At 45.3% G+C, this 25,173-nt stretch overlaps 1 protein-coding gene across 12 annotated transcripts in view; it reads left to right on the top strand.

Annotated features, from left to right (window-relative positions):
* CUX1 (cut like homeobox 1) overlaps positions 1-25,173 on the top strand; it is a 371,745-nt gene that overhangs the window by 58,090 nt on the left and 288,482 nt on the right. For 11 of the 12 annotated variants that reach the window (XM_059693542.1, XM_059693541.1, XM_059693540.1 and 8 more), the window contains exon 2: positions 21,651-21,761. The exons of the other annotated variant lie outside the window; for it this stretch is intronic. In XM_059693542.1, the coding sequence (XP_059549525.1) occupies positions 21,651-21,761 (111 nt within the window). The remainder of the gene's footprint in view (positions 1-21,650; positions 21,762-25,173) is intronic. 12 annotated transcript variants of the gene reach the window in all.

The following is a 25,173-nucleotide window of genomic DNA, read 5'->3' as shown; positions in this document are numbered from 1 at the left end:
GTAGAATTTTTACACGCGCTCCAGAGTGCAGGCGAGGGAGGGAGAAATAGTTCTGACTTGGGTGGGAGAACAGGGAAGGATTCATGGAGATGGTGGTATTTGAATTCCATATTTGGAGTTGTTGGATTCAAATATTAATTTGGGGGCAGGAGTTCTCTATTCCCCTCCCCCCAATTCAAAGAAATTGTGACATTTTGATTTTTAAACCACTTGGCGTGCGTGTTGAATTTCTGTATGGAGAATGTTTGCTATTTTTTTGTTGTTGTCTCCTCCATTACATAGTGCCAATAAATGTTAAATTGAATTACTTTTAAGGCTTTGCTGTTGTTGCTGCTAATTATCTGGGTTGCTCTATTTTGTTTCACATACACTATAGATTGGAAGACCTGGGTGGGTAGGTGCGGCACTCATTTTGGTTTTTTGTTCCCAGAAACCAGCCCATCAGAGGTGAGGACACACTAAATGCTTGTTGAATGAGTCAGATCCCGGAACATGTTTTTTTAGTTTGTCTCCATTCTGTACCTCTCCTTGTTCTGAACTAGCTGAAGACAGTTGAGCTTCTTAAGAAAACTGCATCTAAAAGCAATTTGTTGGTCACATTCTTTTAATTTTAGGTCTAGTATTGTTCCTTTTTCTTCCATTTGGTGAAGTGGTGTAATGCTTTAGCACATTTTAAATAAGATTACACAAGCTGCTGTTAGTTGGCATCAAGTGTCTTTTAATCTGTAGAGAAAATGTTACCTCCTTCATTTGCATAACAGAGTGTTTCTGGCACCATATTTCAGAGTGTCTTCTGGTTGTTCGGTTTTTCAGAACTTACTGGGCCTCTAATTACCCCTCATTTAGTTGTCCAGGGCAGAAATTGCCACTTCAAGAAGAAAATTTTGTAATGAGCCAGAGGAAATGGGCTTGTCATTACTATGTTATATGCAACCTAAAAACTCTATGTGGATTTTTACTTCATGAGAATGTGATGGTTTAATTGGAAAATGTTGTTAAAATGTGCTGCATCCCCCTCCCATTAGTCTATTGTTAATGCTTATATATCCCAACTAGAGTTAGTTAAAATTGATGCCCTTTGCCAAAATACTTTTTTTATTTTTATTTTTTTGTGCAGAATTTTGTGATGCTAGATCTATTTTTGTTTAATTAGGCCCTGGAAGAAATTGAAAGAGAGCTGTATTTAAATTTTCAGACCATTAAAGCCTCTAAAACTATCCTAGATGAAAGACAAAAATTAACTTTAATATTTATTATATGAATTAAGCCAATAGGGAGAATGTTTCTAGAAACTCTATCTTTTTCCTTCTTCAGAAGACTGGCTAAGATTAATAGGTTGAAAGCAGGCATGTTTACTACTTTTTCTTGTTCTGTTATTAGGAAATAACTAAGAGGGAATAGAAACTCTCAATCTTCTTGTATTTTGGGGTCAGGTTATAAACTTTTTGTAACTCACTAATATAGTAAAATGTTTGTTGATAAAATAATCATATTTTGCTCTCTGATAGAGCAGTCCTAATTTCTACTTTTATTGGGATTCCTTTTAAAATTTTAATCTTGAAGACAATTATGTGCAAAAATACTAGCCTCATAAACCAAAAGTTCTTAAAACACCAGTTCTAGGGCTGTGGAATCAAGTGGCTGGCTATTGGCCCAAGAGGAGTATGGTAGGAGGCATGTTTTGGGCACTGCCTGTGAATGCCTATCATCTTTTGAGATGCCATACCCCATTTGGGCTGTGGGTTAGCTGAAGACTCTTATAGAAACACTAAAGGCCTGGTGCATGAATTTGTGCACGGGTGGGGTCCCTCGGGGTTCCTGTGGGGATTGGGCCCCAGCTCACGCCCCCAGCCTCACAGGCCCGTAGCCTCACCTGGCACCACAGCATGGCCTGGTGCTGCCCTCTCACCTGCTCCACCATCCCACCTGCGGGGCGATCAGTCAGGGCCAGGTCCCCTTTCTGGCTCCCTCAGCGCCTGGGAGCTGGGTGGCGCCCCCCCCCCCCCCCCCCCCCCGCTGCTGCTGCTGGTCCTGGTCTGTACAGCAATCAGGCTCCCCGCTCACACCTGCCTTGGCCTGGCGCCACACGCTCACTTGCTCCACCATCCCACTCTCATCGGGACCCATCGGGGCTGGCAGCGCCCCCATTGCCACCCGCTGCCAGTGCCATGTCGCTGACGTTCGCCATGTTCCGCACCACCCCCTGGTGGTCAGTGCACAATATAGCGAGCGGTCGAACTCCTGGTCGTCTCCCAGTCCAACGACTGCCTGAGGGAACAATTTGCACATTAAGCTTTTATTATATAGGATGGACAGACTTAGTTGCACCAAATAAAGACGATGGGCAGAAAGAAGGGGAGATCTCCGCCTAGCTCGAGCACTAGTATTTCTCTTGTACATGTGACTTCCCAAATTGGATTGGCTGTTGTGATGGAGAAGATTGTCAGCACTATGTAAATGAGAAGTGAAAGTGCATCTCATGCAGATAATTTCTATGTAGATAATTTGCCATAAAAATTTATATTGCAGTCCTTAAAACCTTCGGAGATTTAGTCTGTCTAGGGAAAGGTGATTTATATGGTATTAAAACACTTTTTATGTTCCAGTCCTTTAGATTTAATGTTTATTGCCTATAAAAATGAAATCTTCTTGTGGATCTTTAAAAGTTTTGGTACTGTGTGAAATATATATTCAAGTTTGAATCTGACACGCTTTGGAGATGTAAATAAGTGGCAAATTCTTTGCTCCGAAGTTCGTGCTGCCATCGGGGCCTGTGTTTCTGCTTTGCACACTTGCGAGATTGCACAGGTATACGTCTTATCACCATGGTGATGTTGTCAGGTAGGAAAATGTTTTATGTGGGGATTGCTTTATTTTTTAATTTAAATTAGCAAACAACTCTAGAAGTATTATAATTCCACAGGAAGTTATGCACAGTATGACCACAATTTCTTTCGAATCTGTAGAGCTGCATAAGTTATGGTCCAGGTTTTAAAGAATGGAAGTGCTCTGGCAGTGCAGTATCAAGTGCAGAGTAGTTTTGGGACTTTTACAAGCCCTCAGATTCATAAGCAATGGTGTGCTTTAATGCCAGTTTTAAATAAAACTCGTATGGAGAAATCCAGTGGGGGCAGTGCTGCTGGGGAGGGGAACCATTTAAACATTTTTGGGGCTCCTGAAGGATGGCTCTTGAGCGGATAGCCCTGAAGACGAGGACCTGGTTTGATTGTGAAGTAAAACATACTTCTGAAGCCCTAGAGTGTGCTCTGCTGGGCTGTCCCGTCCGGATGCCATCTGTCTGGCCACCAGAGTGCAGGGATTATGGCCTTGCTGAACCTTATGACCCCAGCACCCATCCCAGGTTGAGCCCTGGTCAGCTTTCCAAATTTCTTAGACACTGGACATTTCAGAAATTATGTGGGAAATGTTTTTCTTGGAGGTTTGAAGGAAAAGGTAGAGCTAATTCTGATTAGCAAGGCCAGCCCATTATAGCCACAGTGGGAATCCCTACTGCATGGTCATTAGTAAACTGGGTCCAGTAATTGGAGTGAGCCTGCCTGGGTTCAAACACTGGTTGTAAAGACTTTGGTTGGGCTTCGGGTTTGGATACTATTGGCAGTAGCAGAACTTGAGATTTTGAAATTGCTGTGATGGGATGGAGAATATTCATCCATGGGTGGGAGTGTCAGTAAGCTCCAGGCTGCTCCATAGACGGGTTTGGCTCAACCTCCAAGGGTAAAAGGAACCTGCATTCTTAAAGAACTCTAGGGATGATAGACTGAGAGAGCCACAGAAATTCTGGCCTTTCAAGATGGAACTCAAGTAACTTTTTGCAGTAATCTGATAGTCAAAGCCTGTCCTCTAAGAGATGTCACAGTAACTGAGTTTTCACAGAGAACTGGCCAAAAGGCGATGACTGTTGCTTAACTATTATAATTGTGAAACTGGTGGCAGTGTGTAAGGGGATGGATTACTGATGACTCAGGGGCCACATTTTCTTGAATCACAAGTAAAATAAAGCAAGATATATACCTCAGGGAGGCAGACTACAATCCATAGCCTCCCTACTTTCAGCTTGCCTTAACCTACATAGGTGGCTTTCTGGGCTAGGCAGCTTAGTTTGTGATAGATGAGGCTGGAGAAGGGGCCCAGTGAGGAAGAGGTGTAAAGGTAACCAACAGACACCTGGGAACAATCCTGCCTAGAGACAGTGTGTAATCAATGTGCATTTGTTGAGAGGTAAACGTGTGTGCGCGCGCGTGTGTGCAGTGACGGTCACTTCCCTGAGTAGGGAGGGGACGAATCAACACCATAGTCAGTTCTGTGTAAAAAAAGGCCGATGACCAGATTGCTAGCATTGCTTCCGACAGCTCTGTGTGCTCCTCAAAAAGGAATCGTGAGCTCACCAACTTGGGAACACTTCTTTGTCAGTGTGAACTATACTGTCTGCAAGGATTTCAAACATGCAGACTTTCGGTGACAGTGTGTGAAGTGAGGCCAGTTACACAGCTACATCTCCTAATATTTTTGGTATAAAGCAGTTGCTAAAATTAATTCCAGTCTGAAACTTGATGGATTCTCAGTGATGGAATTAACAGGTTTCAAATTGGGGGAGGGGGGGGGGAGATCTGGATTAAAAATAAATGTTTATGTTGGAAATTTGAAACCTGCCCCTAACAAACTGAATACAAAGTTTTCTGTTTCAGAAGATTTGTTTGCCTTTTTGTATTCACAGGAAAAGTGCATATTCATGCCAGAAATGTATAGACCACTCCAAACAGTCTCTTAAGAGCAGTCAGTATTTTATGTCTCAGGCCCTCTGGTTCCTGGGCCTCTGAGCTGACTTCAGTGGTCAGTAAGGCACACCCCTGCTACTACATATGAAGTGCGTAGCACAGAGGAGGGTGGCCTCCTTTCAGCCAGCACATACAATGCTCGTCTTACTAGGCCTTCCTCTGTATTTATATCAGGTAAGCTATTTCGGGCACCTATATGTGTTTCATTTTGTTTTTTAATGAGGTTCCAATCTACCTCTCCCCATCTCTGTTCTCTCATTGACAGCACAGAATTTTACATTGTTTGATATTAGACATTTGTGGTTTCATACCCTCAGAAGGCTTCGCCACTCCTAGGTGTGTTGGGTTAACATAGCAAGAAAAGAATCAGGGGCTCTTTATTAGGAATTTGGAGATTCTGCACTTAGTTCATGAGAAGATTTCTAATAGTGACAAGTGAGTTAGGCTCTCTTATTTTTGCTGGCTTAAGGATCACATGTGGTTTATGGTAGTTTACTCTTTCATGCCCAGCTTCAGTGTTGAATAACACCCAGAATGTACATGACCAGCCCACTATCATCCCCAAATCATAGTAGGTTTAACTGCAGGAATAGAAAATTGAGCAACCAGATTTATTTTAGTATGTGTGCATTTCAAGAGAAACTTATATTTCTGGATTCATTTAAGTAGCAATAGCTGGATTTTATCAGTAATTTTTTTTTCCAAATTCTTACCCAGATGTCACTGTAGTGCCAGTGTTATAAAATAAGCAGCTGTGCCCTAGCCGGTTTGGCTCAGTGGATAGAGTGTCGGCCTGCGGACTGAATGGTCCCAGGTTCGATTCTGGCCAAGGGCATGTACCTTGGTTGCGGGCACATCCCCAGTAGAGGGTGTGCAGGAGGCAGCTGATCGATGTTTCTCTCTCATCGATGTTTCTAACTCTCTATCCCTCTCCCTTCCTCTCTGTAAAAAATCAATAAAATATATTTTTTAAAAAATAAAATAAACAGCTGTGAGATCCAGTAGCACACCCCGATCTGCCTCATCAGGCCGTTCTGGCAGCCAGTGGCCAGTTTAGGGATCCAGCAGGGTGAAGTCACTGGGCAGATGTACTGGGAGGGGAAAGCCCATTCCCCGCTTTCAACCACAAATGCCTTTTGATAACTAGTAAAATTGGCAAGCGGAATGATTGAAAACATGTGAGAGGTAACTGGATCTAAGTTTCAAGTAGTACATATTTGAAGAGTTTTCCCCAATGTGAAAGTTACTCTTTAAGAGCCTTAAACTAATAAAAACAAGGAAATTCCATGTTATGGCTGCCACTCGGCCTTTCCATATTTATGCCAGCAGTCAGATTTGACAGGTCCAATGCTGATTGGTCTGGGACCCCTGCGAGCATTTAAAGCAGGGGGATTGAAGCAAAAGCTGGCAACAGCTGGGATGGAGAAAGTCTACTGCTTTTCAATGCCAGGCTTATAATTCCATTTTAGTATATCCTATTTTCTTTTCATGTGGCTGCTTCCTGTATTTATTCACTGAAGTGGATTCAAGATTCTTTCAGAGACAAGTCTTGTTTCTCTCCTTTCCTTTTTCTTGTTCTCATTGCAGATTTTACTGGGTGGCTACCTTCTTGTCAGGTTGTTAAGGCTGGACCCCTCTCGCCTTTGATAACCCTCTCCCTTGTCCTGTGGCTTCTTTGCCGAAATGCTGAATTGCATGGCCTACTCTTAGTCTCTCCTCCCTGTACTTAATTCTTCCTGTGGCTGCCAGAATGATCTTTCTAAAGATCTGCACTGATCGTCAGTAGCCTGGAGAGTCAACAACACATTGATTCAACAGAGTTACCTGCACCTGCAAAGCTTTGATTAGATCTACCTCGAGTTTCTTAGTGACCCAACAAATAATAAGTAACTTTGGCCTCGGAGACCCCACAATTTTGCCTTTTTTCAAAGCAGACCTGGCACCAGCAACCTGAGGGAACCGCCACTACCCCGATGAGGAGGAAAGAGAGAGGGGACTACAGAAAAAGAGCTGTAGAATATGAAGACCAACTTCACCTGTTCCACAGCTAAGATATAATCATAGACGCTTAGAAGAGGAAGAACCCTAGAGTTCTTTCTCCCTATGCCCCTGGAGCCCACTGTCCCCTTGTCAACCCCAAGCCTTTGCACTTTTTTTTAAAAAAATATATTTATTTTATTGATTTTCCACAGAGAGGAAAGGAGAGGGATAGAGAGTTAGAAATATCGATGAGAGAGAAACATCCATCAGCTGCCTCCTGCACACCCCCTACTGGGGATGTGCCCGCAACCAAGGTACATGCCCTTGGCCGGAATCGAACCTGGGACCTTTCAGTCCGCAGGCCGACGTTCTATCCACTGAGCCAAACCAGTTAGGGCGCCTTTGCACTTTTGAGAGCATTCTTCTGTAGTGGAGGGAGCAGATTTAGGTGCAGAAAATAGCCTTCTAAATCTCACTTCATAAATGTGTGATATGGTAGGTTGCCTTTACCTCTGAACCTATGTCCTCACTCATTGGCGGACACATTAACATCTTTGTGGCAATTAACAACGACAAAAGTTGTAAAGCAGGAGTCAGTAAACTAGCTGCAGTTGTTTTTATTACCTCTGCTCATTCGCCTCCTGGAACTCTCCTTCTTTCTCCCTTCTTCCCCCACATGAAATTTCACCTATCCTTTCAGGCCGTCTCTTCCTACCTTCCCTAGGAAGTCTTCCCTGACCTCATAACAGAAAGTCATCTCTCTTCCTCTCAACTCCCAGTAATCTTAGTATCTCTCCTGTAGCATCCTGCCTGACAATTCCCAATTATTTTACCAAATTCTAAGCTCTTTGAGCACCAGTGCACTTTGTTGGCCCTTTTATGCCCTGTCTGGAACTGTCCCCATAATAAGCCCAGGAGGAGGATCACACTGATGAGTGGACAGTTAGTTGACCCGGGGCTGAGTGGTAGAGGAGCATTTGGGCTTCTTAGCTGTTCCCTGGGAGTGAAGCTTTGGGTGTCCTTTGGCCGTAGATTCACATAGGTGCCAAACTTAGGCCATAGCTTTTCTTCTGAGAGTTTGCTATGCAAGTGAATTCTTCATGATCTCATTGGGCCTCCATAATTTAAGTGCTCCCACTGCAGCTGAGCTTTTACTCCTGCAGTTTCTTTAGTATAATACAAGTGTATAGAAATCCAGTAATATCCATTGAGCAGACACTTAAAGATGGGGATATAGCTAGGAGTAAACTAGTGAATCATTTTTTGTCTCAGCTTTTGTTGAAAATCTTGATGAAAGAAATATATTGCTGTGCTTTTTTACTAGACGTAATTGATTGTTTTTGATGATTGAAGACCTTGATTATCATTTCAGACCTATGGCAATAGTTTCTTTATATTTACATTAGCTTGACAGAATCAAATATTCGCTGGCATAGAAGACAGTGCTGCTGCTTGTACAAACTGCCTGTGGCTTCCTGCCTGTGACGGAGTGACATGGACAGAGAAATAGCTGGGCATTGTAACCAAAGCCGCTTGGCTAGCATTGCGTCCTGATGCCACAGGGGCAGTGTCCCGGGGTCTAGGCCCCTGGCTGGTATTGCTGAGAGAGGGTGATGGGGTGGGTAGGAGGTGCCTTTTCTACGGGAGCTGCCTTTTCCCCAAACCAGATTAGAATTCTCTCCTCTCCCCTACCCCTTGAGAAGTCACAAGAGGACAAACATAGAGTACCAAGAACAGAGGGTATAGAGAAGTATCATTCCTGGGCCAAAACAAGTGACATCATTTTGCTGAGTTTGATAGAGAAAAATTTCCTTGATGTCTGTATATTTAAGAAATAACATCTAGCGTTAGAAAAACAGATGAGGCAAACCTGAATTTGGAGCAGTCACAGAGAGATTAAGAATGCTTTGTAATGATCATTAATTTTCTGCCTCAAGAACTACCTCCCCACTTCCAAGCCTTCCCCTGTGGGACTCCAAAGACACCATGGAGTCAAGATCTAGATGAATGGGGGCCGTCCATGCCGGGCGAGAACTTGGAGGGTGTTGGGAGCTATACTGGCTGAGGGCGCTGGATGCAAATGAATATCCGAACCCCATTATATAGTTGGTAGCAGTTTGTTGTTACTGTGCTTGTCATTTGTATTTTTATCCGTTAGTGTGAGTTTAGATGGCAATAGCTCTTCAGCTGGCTTTATAAAGTCTGAGTTAAAGAGCCCCTCCAACGATTTTTTAGAAAATCCCCTGGACAAGGTGGAGTGCAGCTATCAACTGGAGTCACCATCCCAGTGCCCAGAGTGGGCAGGTTGGTAGCAGCACTTTCCAGGGCAGTTCACAAAGCAATTCCTTTTCCTCCCTGGTGTCCCTCACATCTAGTATAGCTAAAGGCGAAACTCTTTTGAGGATTTAAGTGGTCCCTTTAAAATCACATTTCTGTTCTTGGCACCAGGAGCCCTCATGTAGTGTCACCTGTTGGCACCCAGCACCCAGGTTTCCTGATAGCGGCCAGCACACTGGTGCCAGGAGAGAGTGAAGGAATCACAGGCGGCATTCACATTCCCTGCCATATGAGTGTCATTCTGCCGGGCCATCTGGCTGGCAGCAGCTCTCAGCCAATGGCAGGATGTTATAAAGCATGCTCGCTGAACACCCAAAATCTTGAAAATTAACTGCAAAAATAAAATCAAAGCTGGCTCAGAGGTGGCATCTCTTGGCCTGACATAAGCTCAAATAAACCTGCTCATTGTTGTTGATAGATGTCTGTTACTGGCTTGATTTTTCCCAGCACCTACTCAGCATCTTTTGACTTTTACTTATAAATTTCAGGCAAAAACATTTGGAGAGCTTTTGGGAGTTTTTATTTGCTAATTAAAATGTGAGAAGGAAATGCAGCTACAGGTAGAGTTCTAGTGCAAGCCACAGCTGTGATTAAAAAAACACACACTAAACCTGACAGTTTCAAAATGAAGTTATTAGCACTTCACCTGTAACTGTGATAGCTTTTAACTTTCATGATCTGTCTCTTAAGTGCCCCCACCCTCGGAGTATACAAAAAGGGAGCTAAGTGAGGAAATTGGAGGGTACCTTATCTTTGCAGAAGAAAAGAACTACTGTTCCTATGGAACTTTTTTTTTTAACTTATAAGAACTTTTCCTATTTTTTATGTCATGCAGTTTTCCAAGAACCCTGTGAGCCAGGGTAGTTGATTTATTTTATAGATGAGAAAATCAAGGCTCAGGGCATCTTGGTGACTTGTCCAAATTCCTGTAGCCAGGATGGAGCTGGATCTTCCCAAACTTCTGCTGCCTGCTTTCTAGACTTCACTAATACCAGAAGAGACAGGGCTGTCTGAAAAATCACCTAATACTGTGTCACAAGTCTATTACTTTTAAAACAATTAATGAAATATACTATGATCCTGAAAAATCACCGTCAGTAGATTGCCCATCAAGCCCAGTCCTATATTCCTAATAACACCAGCGCGTTTCTGTCCCAGCACAGGCACTGTTGGTTGGCCTGATTCGCAGCCGTGGCTGTGCTGGCAGATGTTTGTGGCTGGGATAGCCCAAACAGAGCGAGGGAGCTGCGGGGTGGTGGGTAGTTTTGCCGCCAAGCGTTTTCCCAGAGAAGTGTAAGGGAACCTTTGCCAGAGTGACTGGTGCCCTGACAAATTGATTCCTGCCAAACAATAGAAATAAATATTTTCAACTGACAGAAATTTTGGCTCCAAAAGTATCCAAATTAAAGGCTTATTTCTGAAACAAATACTTTAGGAGGAAAACATTTACCAGTGTAGATGAGATCAGAGTTACTCCTCTTGGCAGTGGAATAGTTATTTTTGTCATTAAAACACATTTTTTGCGCCCCCCCCCACCCCCAGAAAAAAAAAAACCTCCCCCAACTCCCTGCCTCATTTTTAGCCTCCACTTTCCTGGGGAAAGTCAAGTGCGTTAAACTGGAGTGCAGAAAAGAGGTGTTAGAGTGGTTTACGCAAAGAGCCTCTGCTTCCACAGTGCTGGTTTTCCAGATCTGGATTGGAATCCTGGCTCTACTCCTTCATGGAGATGTTTTAGGCAGAGCTGATTAGCTACTCATCAGTTCTCTCAGTTTGTGAAATGGGACAGCAGTGTCTGCCTTGTAACAGTTAATGCCACCCTCGGAACCTGGAGGGTCTATCTTGACCAGCACTGTCCAGTAGAACTTCCTATGTTGGTGGATTGGTCTATATCTGCTCCATCAAATATAGTTGTCACTAGCCCTCAAAATGTGGCTACTGCAAAGGAGAAACTGAATTTAAATTTAAATTTACATAACATATGTGGCTGGTGGCTACCATTTTGAATAATGCAATTCTCAATTCATTCCCCTCATTTAATTAATTGGTCCCCGGTTCCAGTTAATGGGTTGACAGGTCAGCCCACTAAAGATCTCTCGAGTCTCTCTCTTTCCCCATTCCGAATGCAACTGTGGGGGTCAGGTGTGTCTGTTCTCTCTAGCATCCATCTCCTGTCCTGCAGCCAGGGCAGTGGAGCAGTTCCATTGAGCTAGGCAAGGGAATGAATGTTTAAGCCACAGACGACTGCCCACCTCCTAACATCAACCTTCATGGACATGTAAAAATTTTAACAAGTTCCCATTTGGTTTTAAGATTTTAAAGATTTGTCTCATAATGTAAACTAAATATAAAGAAGAATGATAAACAGTCTTAGCTGGTTTGGCTGAGTGGATAGAGTGTCAGAAGGGTCCCAGGTTTGATTCCCAGTCAAGGGCACATGCCAGGGTTGCGGGCTTGATCCCCAGTAGGGGGTGTGCAGGAGGCAGCCAATCAATGATTCTCTTTCATCATTGATGTTCCTCTCTCCCCCTCTCCCTTCCTCTGTGAAGTCAACAAAAATATTGAAAAGAAAAAAAAAAAAAAGGAATGAAAACACCATGGAGTCAAGGGACCTATTATTCCCTGGGCATTTGTTAGCAGATAAATCATGTACACGCCCAACCTTGGTTTCCTCATTTGTGACATGGGACTAGCAAAGCTCCTGTGGCCACTTTTCTCCCAAGTTCATCCCGAGGCCCATAGGATTGTTAGTGCCAACAGGCAGACCTCAGCAGCTTCTCCCTGGTCCCCAGTGTGAATCCTGCAGGGGAAAGTGGAAGCTGTGGCTTGGGGGAACACAATAGAAGCAGAAGACAAGGGACCCAGCCAACAGGCCCCCACTTCAACCCAGGAACAAGACAGAGAAGAAAGAGATAGAGAGCCCCGGCAAATGAGATAGCCAGACAGCAAAGACCAACCCAGATGGCAACAGTGGGGGCTCATGAGAAGAGGGAGAGTCTGTTGGGCTCTTGGGAGAAGTACAAGATCAGAGAGGGGTGAGGCACTCCTGCCATTTGGAGCTGTGCATTGTCTGAAAGGCTGTGGCTGGCAGGCAAATTTAGTTTTGTTTTGCGATCCAGACAGAGCAGTAAAGAATGCTACTTAGGGAACAGACATTTTTGTAGCTCAAAACTGGTCAGATGTCAGCGATTTCATATGGTTCAATTAATATGTAAAGCAGAATTCTTTCATTAGGGTTAAAAGACGCCTTTTCCTCATCCTGGGCTGTGTGTGCCTACTCTCAGTGACACCGGTCTCTATCCCCACATACTCCATTATGCATCGCCCAGACGCGTCTCTCACGTCTCCCTGTTTAAATGAGAGTCTGGCAAGTACTTTGTGTAGTGCAGTGCTTGTTGGATACATCTGGCATTTTTGTCTTTGCATAGTGGGTTTTCGACAGGGTGAAAAACAATCAAAAACAAAATCTTGGTTTATTGAAATTTCTTAATACTGAGGAATTCACAAAAAGGCTGTATGACAACTTTGTGCTCGTAGCTTTTGTTAGGCCAATTCATTTATTTTTATTCAATTTTATTTTCTGAGCATGCCTTCATTTGATCCAAAATAAAAATTATATTAAAAAATGTACTGAGAAACCTGCCCCCACCTCCGTCCCTTCCTACCTGCACCATCATCCAGTGATGCAGCCTTTAGCTGGAAAGGCCACAGGGAGCAAGTGTATGTTGGAGTAATTGTTTCACTTGAATTTCCTAGATTGGAAATTAATATCAAGTCATCCTTCAGAATCGCAAAATACTGTGTGCATATTGGACTCACACCATTTTAAGAGTTAAATGGGTATGAGAAAATAATCTTTATTGGAGGTGAGGCCAGGTTGAATAGCAAGAGGAAAACGAAACTAACATCATCACTCATGGCACCAGCATTTGATCTTATCTAATTCTCATAACAGCTCTAGGAGGCATGTATCTGTGTCCCCATTGTAGGTGAGGCTGCTGGACTGGTCACAGAGCTGACAGGTGGTGAGAGCCCATATGCACACGGGTCTTCCTCTACACTGCCCTGCAGCCCCCCACCCCCAATTCCTGGTCCCAAACACATTCTCTTTTCTCTGGGCTCCTGGGAACAGGACCCACCACCTTCATGCTATAAATACAGCCACTATGCTCTGTGCCCTGTGAGATCTGGCTAGGAGGTTTCGTTCCTATCATTTCCCTCTAATTGCCAAGATAGGGGAAGATGGCTGGTTGTGTTGTACAGATTTCAGCAAGGCTGAAACACACAGTGAGTGTTTCTGATTAAACCCCTGGATAACTAGAAACTTGAACTCTAGGCAGTCTCTTGCTCACACACCCACGTTTTTGTTCCCTGAGCCAGAGAGTGATTAACCCATAGAGGTCACTTCTTGTCCACCCAGTTAAGCCAGCATTTACTGAGCCCCTACTGTGTGTTGGCGCTCTGCTGGCACCCCAGGAACCTCACTTTCCCTGCTCTGGGAAAAGCACTCCTTCCCTGAATATTCCCTATTGGTATCTGCAATTGGAGGCACAGAAATGAAGCAGAGGTGGCCCATCTAACAGGGGAAGAGCCTCAACGGCAAACCCCATGTTTGCCGCTCCCTGTTTTTCTAAAGGCCCAATTGAAATGGACGTTTCCTATTCCTGTGTCCCTTTCCCCCATTCTTACAGTGGAGCTTCTGAGGCTGCTTAGAGAGTTTGCCCGGCTGCTTCTCCTCTAGTGTCCACAGAAGGCTGGGTCTACTCCTTTCCCGCAGACTCTCAGCACAGGCTGTTCCTCTGCTTGAAAGCCTTTCCTTTCTCTCTTCCATTAAACTGTCAGATCTCCAGTCAAATACCACTTCCAAGGGCTCCTAAGCAGGGAGGAGCCCCTCTTAGCCATATACTTCTAATTCTTATAAAAGTAGTACCATTCTACAACTTTACCCAACTTTGAGGGTGAGTGAGAGGGGAGTGTGGGTCTCCTCCATGTTCCCCCTCCCCTCTTCCTCAGCCATTCTTGCCTTCAAGAACCAGTTCTGCCAGCCTTTCCTCTTCCTCCTCAGCCCCCCAGAGCCTCCTGAACTGTTCCAGACTATTCTCTGCCATTCAGGACTTCAGTGCTTGGGTTAGCCCTTTTTCTTTCTCTCTCTCTCTTTCTTTCTCGCTTGCTTTATTTCTTTCGCACAGCCATCTCTGTTTCCTACTGGAAGCCTTGCCAGCCTGCAGAGTTCTTAAATGTGTCTCCTCTCTCCTTATAATGGATCTTGGTGCCTCTGCCCGGAGTGTATGGAGTATATCCCTGCCAGCCTGCAGGCTCTTATTTGAGGTGCTATTATTTTCATGAAGCTGCTTCTAATTTTCTCCCAAGGAGAAGCAATCTCTCCTCCTTTGAGCCCGTTAGCACTTTTTCTTGGGATTTCTGTTATAGCGTTTACTTTATTTTGCCTTTTTTTTTTTTAGCTTATTCTTTCATTTATCAAATTTTGACTACCCACCTGTGATGTGCCCCAGCAGCACAGGCAGTGCTGAGAATCCCGTAGTGAGCAACACACAGGCCTTGCCAGAGCTTATAGCCCACTGGCTGGACGTTAACCGGGCACCTACCCACACAAATGCAGAACTGCAAACTAGGCTCTCTGCCAGAGGCACAGTTCAGGGATGGGGCACATGCCTCCCAATCTCTTCTGGGCAGGGTAGAGGGGGATGAAGGGACAGGAGAAGGGGTATTTTGAGCAGAGATCAGGCAGTTCACTGAAGAGAGAAAGGAAAGGCTTTCAAGCAGAGGAAACAGCCTGTGCTGAGGGTCCGAGGGAAAGGAGTAGACCCAGCCTTCTGCGGACACTAGAGGAGGACCAACGTGCCAGTTTAGGAGCCTAGGCGCCCTCAGTGCTCTCATCCCAAGTCCTCTGGGAAGCCACTGAACACTTTTGAGTAAGAATGACAAGCTCAGATTTGGGCTATGTCATGGCATGTCCCTTTTCTTGCAGGGTATATGTATATATCCGGTCACCTTTACAGGTGTGTGGTAATTTATGCCCATGAGGGAATGAGGGATGCCTTAATCTTGCATCAGACTGAACTCCTTGAAGCTCCCTGAACCTACTCCAATACCTCCTTGCCATTAGTCGGTGCTGTTTTTCTCCATTCAGTTTGCTTTTTCCCCTCCTTGCCTTCTGTTGAGATTCTCCTGGGCTGCATGCAGGGAGAGTGGGAGCTCACAGTTCAGGGCGGGGTGGGTGGGTCTCTCCCTCTGTTCCATCTGTTCCATCTTTGCCACTCGTCCACTAGGGTCCCTGTTGGAGATCCGTCTACTTCTGTGGAAACTACAGCTTCCTGAGTGGAAATGCTCACTGCTGGCTAACGTGACTGACATCACATGACAACATTGTAGCCATAATTCAGAGTTGTGCATTACCTGGTCCTGAATCAGAGTGTGTGAGTGGAACAGTGTAAGGATTAAGTGTCTGAAAATAAAAACACTTGGGAAATATGGAGTCAGACTTGATTCTCTATAAAGTAAATGAACATTGACTTTGGGAATTCTGCAAGGTTCTCCTTTAAATAGAGATCATTGTCGCATACCCATGAACAGAACACAATGTTCTTCCTGTAGTACCATGTAGGAGTACCTTTCTGGGAATAAGGTGTTCATAGGTCCTTATCAGTCCTTCAAACCTATGTTGTCTCATTATAGAGGGAAAAGAGATTTTAATAAATATTTACTTTTTAGGAGTAGTCAGTACATTTACATGCTCAAAATTAAAAAGGTACAAATAGATAGACAGTGAAAGGACCCCCTCCCAGGCCCCTGCCTGTTCATTTTCCTCCCTAGGATAGGGAATGGCAGCAGCACCTTCTACTTGTGGATCCTTCCAGAGAGAGCCTGTGTGTAAGCACATTACATATGCTTGTAGATCTGTGTACTCACAGTGGCTGTCCTGGTCACTGTTTGGGGACATGTCTGGGGAGTGGCTTTTACATTTCTATTTGAACATACCTATTTTCACACTGGTACCAACCTGCCTCCTAGCAGTCCCTGTCACTACTTCCATGCCCAAGCCAGGCTGGCCTCTGCTTACTGATGGCACTTTCCTGTCATGTGCCCCTACCCCATTCCCACCCATGCCCTGGGGGGACCTGACCAGGCTCCTGGTTCTTCGGAGTCCTGTTCTGGGTCTTTGACAGCCCCTACTCCCCAGGTATTGTGCCAGGTACTCAATGAGCCCACATAAAGAGGAGGAGGAGGGTGATGGGGACTGAGCCAGCCTCGCCCACAGATCCAAGGCAAGATGGACATCTTTCACAAAAATTTGAAGAGCTTTCTTGTTGGCAGTATGTTCTCCTTTTTCTACCTCTGCTTCTGCTTTCGTTCCACCAGCCTGGTCCCTCTGTCTTGTCACTCTTCCTTGTCTGCCTAGTTTCTTCGGCTGGACTGTGGGTACCTGGAGGTCAGTTCAGGGTCAGGTTCCAATTCATCTGTGCAACCCAGGTGCCTCCAGCCTAATTGGGGATACTGGTGGCATAATGAATTGAGGCCTAAATAAGTGCATGGCTCTGATAGTACAGAAAAAGTTACCTTGATGGAGCACTTGACTTGCATTATCGTAATTATCTCCGGAGAGAGAATGTTATTTGACCAAAACTACACAGGTTACAGCAGAGATGGAGCCTGGATTTCAAGCCAGGATTCTCTGAAGCCACTGAGGGTTATGAGATATTCTGTGTAGGGGACCGGGGAGGGGTATGACAAGGAGGAGGCCGATGTTAGGTGGGCTTGGGCCCTTCACTCCTTTCTAGTCAGAGCAGCTCCCATTTGTCCAAATGATTCTGTTGCTGGAAATGAAATAGAAAATGTCATGAGGACTACCTGGTGCAGAAACACAGAAACTGCGGTTGGTATTTTCCTTTTTGCACAAGTATTCTTTGTTTTCACTAATAAAGCCATTTAAAATTCTCACATAGGATTTGCTGTTTGATTAGTTTAACAGGTAGGCACTAAAGAAACACCAGATGAACTTTTTGGCTTAAAATTAGCGACCATAAAAAGACAATACTTGCATTGCTGATGCAGTTGGCCCGGTGATTTCTCTGTCAGCCCAGGGTGCTCAGGGACAGGGGGCCTCCTCCACAGGCCTGGCCTGGGGCCTAGGAAGAGAGAGAGTCTCACAAAAGCAGGACTTGTTTTATTTGGTAAATATTTCCCCCACAGTTTCTTTTAAATAGGCAGGTTTGTGGTTGCTGTTTATTGTTTGTGTTTAATAAATCTTTAATCCTTGGCTGAGAGGCTGAGGTTCAGGCAGAGAGAAACTTAAAATGTTAGGAGTTTGGTCCTTTTAAGATCAGTCAGAAATGGAGAAAAAGCATGCCAGAAGTTGTAATCCAGAGGAAAAAAGGATCACAGCCATCCACAACTCTTCGGTAGTACCCTTGTTTCCTAGAGTGAGATGCACTGAACCCTTGGTTCCACAGCCAGAAGTCTTTCCCTGGACATTGTCGCCTCCTGACATTAGCCATCTCTTGGTCACTTAGAACGAAAACCCCACAGCTTCTCCAGGTGCCGTCCTTGCAAGACCCTTTCCCAGGACTTTCTCCGGCACTTTCGGCCTCGTTGGAAGGGCCTCTGTGTTCAGAGCCCATGGGTTTGCTCCCAACCCTGCCAGCTTCCCATCACCACAGATCTGGGGCTGTTGGTGTTTCCAGCAGGAGAAGAGTTCTAAATAGTTCTGAGGGGACAACCTCCTCTGTCTTTCCTCTGGAAAGTCTGGCTACCTCCTCCTCATTCATAAGCCCTGAGACTGGCCAGTGTGCAGTGCGTTGGGCAAGAAACAGCTGTTGTTTTGACAAAGGATGTGCTTGCCTCACTTTTTGCATCACCAGAGTGAGTCAGGAGGCCATTGCCGACCCTGGGCAGGTGGACCCGCAGACCATGAACTCATATATGGGGTGCGTTATGTAAAATATGTTTCTATAATTATATGTGTATTTTTTCACATTAGCAGGGTTTAAAAAATTTAAGATATATTGCAGTTTTTCCTATTAGGTAATCCATGCACAAGGAAAAATAGCCAAAAGATTATATATATATATATTTAAATATATTTTATTGATTTTTTACAGAGAGGAAAGGAGAGAGATAGAGAGTTAGAAACATCGATGAGAGAGAAACATCCATCAGCTGCCTCCTGCACATCTCCTACTGGGGATATGCCCGCAACCCAGGTACATGCCCTTGACCGGAATCGAACCTGGGACCCTTCAGTCCGCAGGCCGATGCTCTATCCACTGAGCCAAACCGGTTTCGGCCAAAAGATATATATTGAAGAGCAAGTCCCTCCTCCCTGGTGCCTCCTCAGAGCCAAGGACAGTTTCAGTTGTCTCCTGCACCTTTCTAGAGATGGTTGGAACTTATGTAAGCATATGAATAGAGACTTTCTTAAATAGTGTTAGCATTGTTTCGCACATTGCCTTTTTCACTTAAATATATCTTGAAGATCACTTTATCTTAGATAGTGCATGTAGGACTGTATTTTTTCTTTTTTAACCACTGCAGAATAACCCTGAGTAGATATGCCAGTCTGCTATTGCTGGATATTTAGGTTGGTTTTCAGTTTTTTGTTTTTTCTCTTTGTAAGTTTTTAATGCCTTTCAGATGTAGGGACTCTACGTTCGATCTCACTTGTGACTAGTGACTCAGGGCTGAGGGTTCTGTATTTTAGGCCACCTCCCCTAAACACATTAAATTCCCTTGTTAATGTGTCATTATATTTGACACTTTGAGTGTAGGCAGGCTGGGTAGATAATAAAACAGTATTTGGCTTATGTTTAATAACTATCTCCTCCCTTTGTGTTGTCCCCACAGCCTGGGAAAGCCTTGGCGTCCTTCAGAAGGGTTCGGTGGTGTTCTCTCAAGGGATTCAATCAAAGATTGTAACGATTGCGAGGCTTAAATCTGACCAACCAAACTTGGGGAGGTGACAGCTGCCCTCCCTCGCAATCTGTGAATGTTCGGTCTTTTCTCCTCGCTGTGCCAATCTGTTTTCCTGGTGGCGGGTGGCAACACGGTATTATATTTGGAGACCCCCGTTGGTTTCTCATGTGGACCTGCATATGTCTGCACGGGTGGGGAAGGGAGTGTGGCAGGCCCCTGGGGGGTCCCCGACTGCCAGTAGCAGGTCTCCTCAGGCTCGCTGGCCCTGCAGCCGGGTGGTAAAGATGGGTTTGCCTTCCACCCAGCTCCCTGTCCCAGGCTCCGCTTTCCCCGTCTGGCTCTCTAATGGATCTGCCTGGGGGGTTTGCGGGCAACCTCGGGGATCAGAGGGTCTCATAGATCGCATGCTCTTTTGATGTCTTCCAAAGCACCCCACCTCCAATCCCACTGTCTCCAAGCTCTTCCCTCTAGTGAGCCTGCAGCATCCAGCACTGGGCCATAGAAGTCACCAAACACTGCTGATTTTGTGCCCTCTACCCCCCCAGCTCTGGAACTAGGGTCCTCGTTGAAAGCAGTCAAGGGCTCTTTGTTTTCCTCTAAGTTTTCTGCATCCGTGTGCGATTGGAACGAAACATCAACTTTACTTTTTTTGGTCATATTTCAATATTGGCTTCTTTCCCCCTTCTTGAAGTCTCCCTTTATAACTTCTGCTGCTGCTGCTTAAATATAGATGTCTAAGTCCTCCTCCTTACCAGATTGTTTATATTTTTGAAAAGCCTTCTGCTTATCTGCGATTGCTCTCTCTTCTCTATCTCCATCCCCACATTACCACATTGCTTTCGGTTGCTCTTTTTTTCTGCCTTCACTTGACTGGGATGTGTTTCAAATGTGGTCTATCAAAATGTGCAGTGTTTCCCTCTTTGCTGCAGTAGCTTTGACATCTGTTCTTGAATTCTAGCCCACGTTATTCTTTTGGACTTGTTTGCCCAAGATTTGCTGTAATGCCAGAATCACTAAAGGGAAGAGTGTGGTGTGGTATTCTCTCCCCCTCCAGTCCCCGCCCCCCCTTTTAAACTGTCCAGTGTCCAAGTCGACAGCACACTGGATGTTTGTTCCAGCACTCTGTCATCTCGTCTGGCAGTGGCCCACCCGTAGTGGTACGAGTGAAGTGTTCACCAGCAGGGCTTACAGACTACTTCAGTATTTCCACCAAAAAGGAAAGCAGGTGGAACTTCATGAGGTGGGTGGAGGGAAGGTTGGAGAAACTCTCGCCTGCTTCCTGGATGGTTCTGGATGGATTTTCATTTTTATTTTACTTGCCTTTCAGCCTTTGATGGGGTCCTTGCTCTGTTGTGCCTGCGCCTGGGGGGAATAGTCAGGACCATTGAGAAGCCACTTGGGACAGCCACTTTAATCCTAAGCATGTGCTAGTGTGTGTCTTTAAAATGGGCCTCTCAGTGGCTATGGGAACGTGTCCTTGAGCTCCTGCTGGCAGCCAGGAACACCTTTCTGGGCCCACCTGCTGTAGGCTTGTTTGAAACTGATCCTTTTGGTGGCTTCTCCCAGAATTCCTGAGGTCACGGCACAGGTTCTTTGCTGCTTTGAGTATCAGTTTGTTGTGTATAGCAGAGCCCAGAGCCCAGAGCCCAGAGCCCTTAGCCCAGGGGTGGGCAAACTTTTTGACTCGAGGGCCACAATGGGTTCTTAAACTGGACCGGAGGGCCGGAACAAAAGCATGGATGGAGTGTTTGTGTGAACTAATATAAATTCAAAGTAAACATCATTACATAAAAGGGTACGGTCTTTTTTTTTGAGTTTTATTCATTTCAAACTGGCCGGATCCGGCCCGCGGGCTGTAGTTTGCCCACGGCTGCCTTAGCCTTTAACAGGTCCTTTTACAGGGAACCCATTCCTGGTGCTTCTCAGAATCCCAGTACCAGTGAAATAGTTTGAGAATAACCAATAAGCCTCATTCTGAGTGTTTATAAGATATTAGAAATGCCTTGGAATTTACCTTATAAAAATCCCTCTTGAAAACAAGTAACAGTTAAATGATGTCTAGCCTGTAGTAAGCCCCACAATAAATATTTGTTGAATGAAAACAAATGAAGCATCATTACAAAAGATTCCAGATCCACACACTGTTGAAGGACAGCCAAACAGAATGCCCTGATGAGAAGCGCAGAGAGAATCCGAAGGACAGCGCACAGAGACATGACAAGAAGAAACACTTGTTAAGAACAGAAGAAGCGCGTGACTCCAGGGAGGGATGCCATTTAGGCATTGGCCTGACTCTGGTTTTAGCAAAAAGAAAAAAAAGTATCTGTATGCACTATTATAGAAACAGTCATTTGTGAGGTGGTGTCAATATACACATCAAAGCTGAGCGAGTTTGGTTTTTTCAAACTAGCGCATGGGGCTGGATGGGAACCGTGTGATTGTGTCTCTTTCCTTGTCCACAGCCCCCAGCGCCGCCTCTGTCGACAAGTTGACAGTCCCTGGAGCACCGGGGCTGTCCCCAGTGTTCTGGTCAAATGCAAATATGATCCCCTCTGGTACAAATGGCAATTACAATCTTGTCTTCCCTTTTTTTTTTGTCTTTCTTGACAGAGGGAACTCGATGCCACCGCAACAGTATTGGCAAACCGGCAAGATGAAAGCGAGCAGTCTAGAAAGCGGCTCATTGAGCAGAGCCGAGAGTTCAAGAAGAACACTCCAGAGGTGAGGCAGCATTCTGGCCAGGTCTCTTTGCAGGGGTCTCACTATCCTGTACATAATCAGAAGACATGTTGTAAGCATTTAATTTCTCTCAGACAGTCTGCCTTCTTTTGATGGCCCTCAGCCCTGTACCAGCAGACTGCATGCTTCCACGAGGGCTGGAGAATGCGGGTATTGACAGGTTGTCTGAGCAAATTAAAGCAGGAGCTAGTTGCAGATGCAGACACTGCATTCTGGGTTTTCAAGAATACGTGGCCAGGTGTGTGGCCAGGTCAGATCCTTGAGCCCATCCCGACCTCTGGCCCCTGCCCTCCATGCCCACACTACCCCCGAGTCCATGCAGGGTCACTGAGTGTGAGGATGTAGTTGGTGGAGGGCAGGCGGGGTGTCTGAGGACTGCCCACATCTCAGGATGCATATGCCAGTACTTCTTGTAAATCAGACATTTAATCTGGTAAGGCCTTTTAAATGCCTCTGTTTCCTGAAATATGCTTTAAAGGGCACTGGAAATGTGCTCTTTATGTGCTCCTGTGTGTGTGTGTGTGTGTGTGTGTGTGTGTGTGTGTGTGTGTGAAGTTTGTGTTCGGAGGACAGTGTTTGGAGTAGTTAGGTCAGCAGATTTGGCCCCGTCTCCCAGGCCTCCAGATTCTTCCTTGGAGGACAAAGGGACAGGCCTGGAAGAATAGCTGCTTTCTGGGAGGGTGCCTTTAACTTTCACAATATACCTCATTTACAATATACAGAAATCCTGGAAAATGGTACGTGAATTGAATTTTTAAAAGTGGACTTAAGTGTTCCAAGGAGATTGCTACTTAAGTGAGTGCTATTGTGAATCATTTGGGGAAACAAATAATTAACCCTCTGTTTTCAGAATAAATATGTTGGGAGAAAACATGACAGCTCAGGGGAAAGACAAAGGGCTCTAGGTGCAGACCTACCTAAAGGCTTTTAATTTGAGACCCACGATTTACCCTCTCCACCCCACCCCGTCCTGTGTGAATCTGCCATATTTCGACAGACCAAAAATGCAGATTAAAGTAATTCATGCCTGGGGGTTGCTGCCATTGGCAGTTTCGGGGGAGCCTCTATTCTCCATGTTCCACCTTGTCCCGAGTAAAGACAGGAGCAAAGAAAGGGACCAAGGATAGGACCCTCTGTTGCCTCCTCCTCTTGGGCTGCTTCAGGGTAGGTCTTCCTAGAGCAGTGATGGCGAACCTATGACACGCATGTCAGAGGTGACACGCGAGCTCATTTTTTTGGTTGATTTTTTCTTTGTTAAATGGCATTTAAATATATAAAATAAATATCAAAAATATAAGTCTTTGTTTTACTATGGTCGCAAATATCAAAAAATTTCTATATGTGACACGGCACCAGAGTTAAGTTAGGGTTTTTCAAAATGCTGACACGCCGAGCTCAAAAGGTTCGCCATCACTGTCCTAGAGAGTCTTGCAGTGGGGTTTCCCAAGCTTTCGTCCTTGACTTTGTTTCCCCCACCGACCTCTGCCATGTCTGTCTCTCGAGCCACTCTCAGCACCGTTCCGGTAAGCAACCGTCACCTGCTGTCCTGTGTTCTTACTGCCCTCCCTTGGGGACTGTATGTCCAGGAGTGACCATAGAAAAAAGAAGGTTAGACAACCTTAAGTAAACCTAATCTGTCATACGACAAGGACTGTGAGGAGGATGAAGCAGAGAACTGGATTCTTGGGTATTCCTCTGGAGCCCCAGATTCTTGTTAGCTGCCAAGGGCCTGTTCCAGGCGAGGAGGGGCATGTTTCACCCGGCCACCTAGTGCTGCACTCAGTTGACAAATGTTGATTGTACTGAACTGGGCCCAGTCCCTCCAGTGATGTCTAAGTGGGCCTCGTTTTTGCAGGAACTGGGGACCAGCTTACACAGTTTGTGTTGCATCCCATGCCAGTTACTTGAAAAAGCCTAACCTTAAACTGCATTTTATTTCCTAATCCCAATAAATAGAAGAGGCTTGGGAAGGAAGCAGCCTGGTTGGTACATGCCATTTGGGGCACTGTTTTTCAGGGCACAGTTTTAAATGTTGTTTCCTGTGGAGAAAGGGACCAAGAAACTCCCCTGTGAGAGGATGGAAGTTGCCATCCCGCTTGTTTCTGGCCTCTGCTAGTTGGTCGAGGCTGGTACCCACTCGGGCTGCTTCCACTGCAGTAGGGAGAGTCTGCTGTAGCAGGAATCTCAGGAAGTGTAGAAGGGTGAAGCTGCTTGCAGGCTCCCGCCCCCACCCCTCCCCTTGCGTTTTCCTATCCCAGGTTCATCCTGGAAACCTATAGGGGTCCCTGTGGGAACCCTGAGGCAAGACTGATAGAGATGACTGGCATATTCACTCTTCCACCAACCAGAATCTTCTCTTTGAAATGTTGAAGCCACTTCAGGCCATGGTGGGGGTGGGTAGCTGCAGCTGGGGTCCTCTGGGGTACACAGAGGGATGGGAGTATGTGGGAGGTAGACTGGTGGTAAATGTGGGGGCTCTGGTGAGTATGGGGCCTGGGATCTAGAGGGGATATTGGATTGTCACTTTGGGGTTTCAGATCAGAGGAGCCCGACTTCTCTTCGACATTAGTCGCTTCTCCTGATTCCACCACTGGACAGATTATTAAATAAGGAAGGAAACTGATTGCCCTTTACTATAGAGGGAACATGCTAGAAGATGGACCTGGGAACATGAAGGTTGCTTAGAACTTTGTTGGCTTGCTGGTAGGAAAGATATCTTTTCATGTGGATACAGACTAGGATCCTCATGCTTCACATGGTTGGCCGAGTGAGGCAGACCAGGGCCAGTGGTGCTCTTGCTGGTGTCGCACCAAGTATGTTGATTCTCAGTGAAAAAGCTGGGATTCCTCTTTGTTCTGGATAAGAAGGAAATGTCCTCCCAATGTTTGTTGAATATCCAATAAGTTTAATCTGCAGGATTAGGCACCAGGGTGAAGGCAGAGGTGAGTAAGGTTGTCCCTCGACAGGGAATTTGTATTTTCCTGGGCTGGGCCTGCCCAAGGGCACCTGGGAAACCTCAAGTCCAGAGGGACAGGTGGGCTCTGTCAGGAGGCTTTGGGAAAGGCAGGTGGAGTCTGACAGGCTGGATCACTCCCCCAGGACAAGCCACAGGAACACAGAGAGGCAGGCGCCGGGATGGCCAGAGCCTTGAATATCGTTTGTTTAGAATGATTTTTTTTAAAGTTTCAGTTTTATGTCATTAGATTAACACCTTTACAGTCAGTTGATGTTATTGCTTATGTCTTTTTACCCTTAGAATTATAATTTGAAGGAGATTGCAGTGACTCTGCAAATAAAGTTTTATGCATTTCTTTGATTCCAAAAATGAGTTCCTTTCAAAGAAAAACATTTTCAATTTTGTAACTAAACATTCATTTCCTACTGAATTAATAAT

Source organism: Myotis daubentonii, chromosome 4, assembly GCF_963259705.1.
Source record: "Myotis daubentonii chromosome 4, mMyoDau2.1, whole genome shotgun sequence".
Classification (NCBI taxonomy): domain Eukaryota; kingdom Metazoa; phylum Chordata; class Mammalia; order Chiroptera; family Vespertilionidae; genus Myotis; species Myotis daubentonii.
Note: the sequence above shows the minus strand (reverse complement) of the source record. Positions and strands in the feature narration are given on the sequence as shown.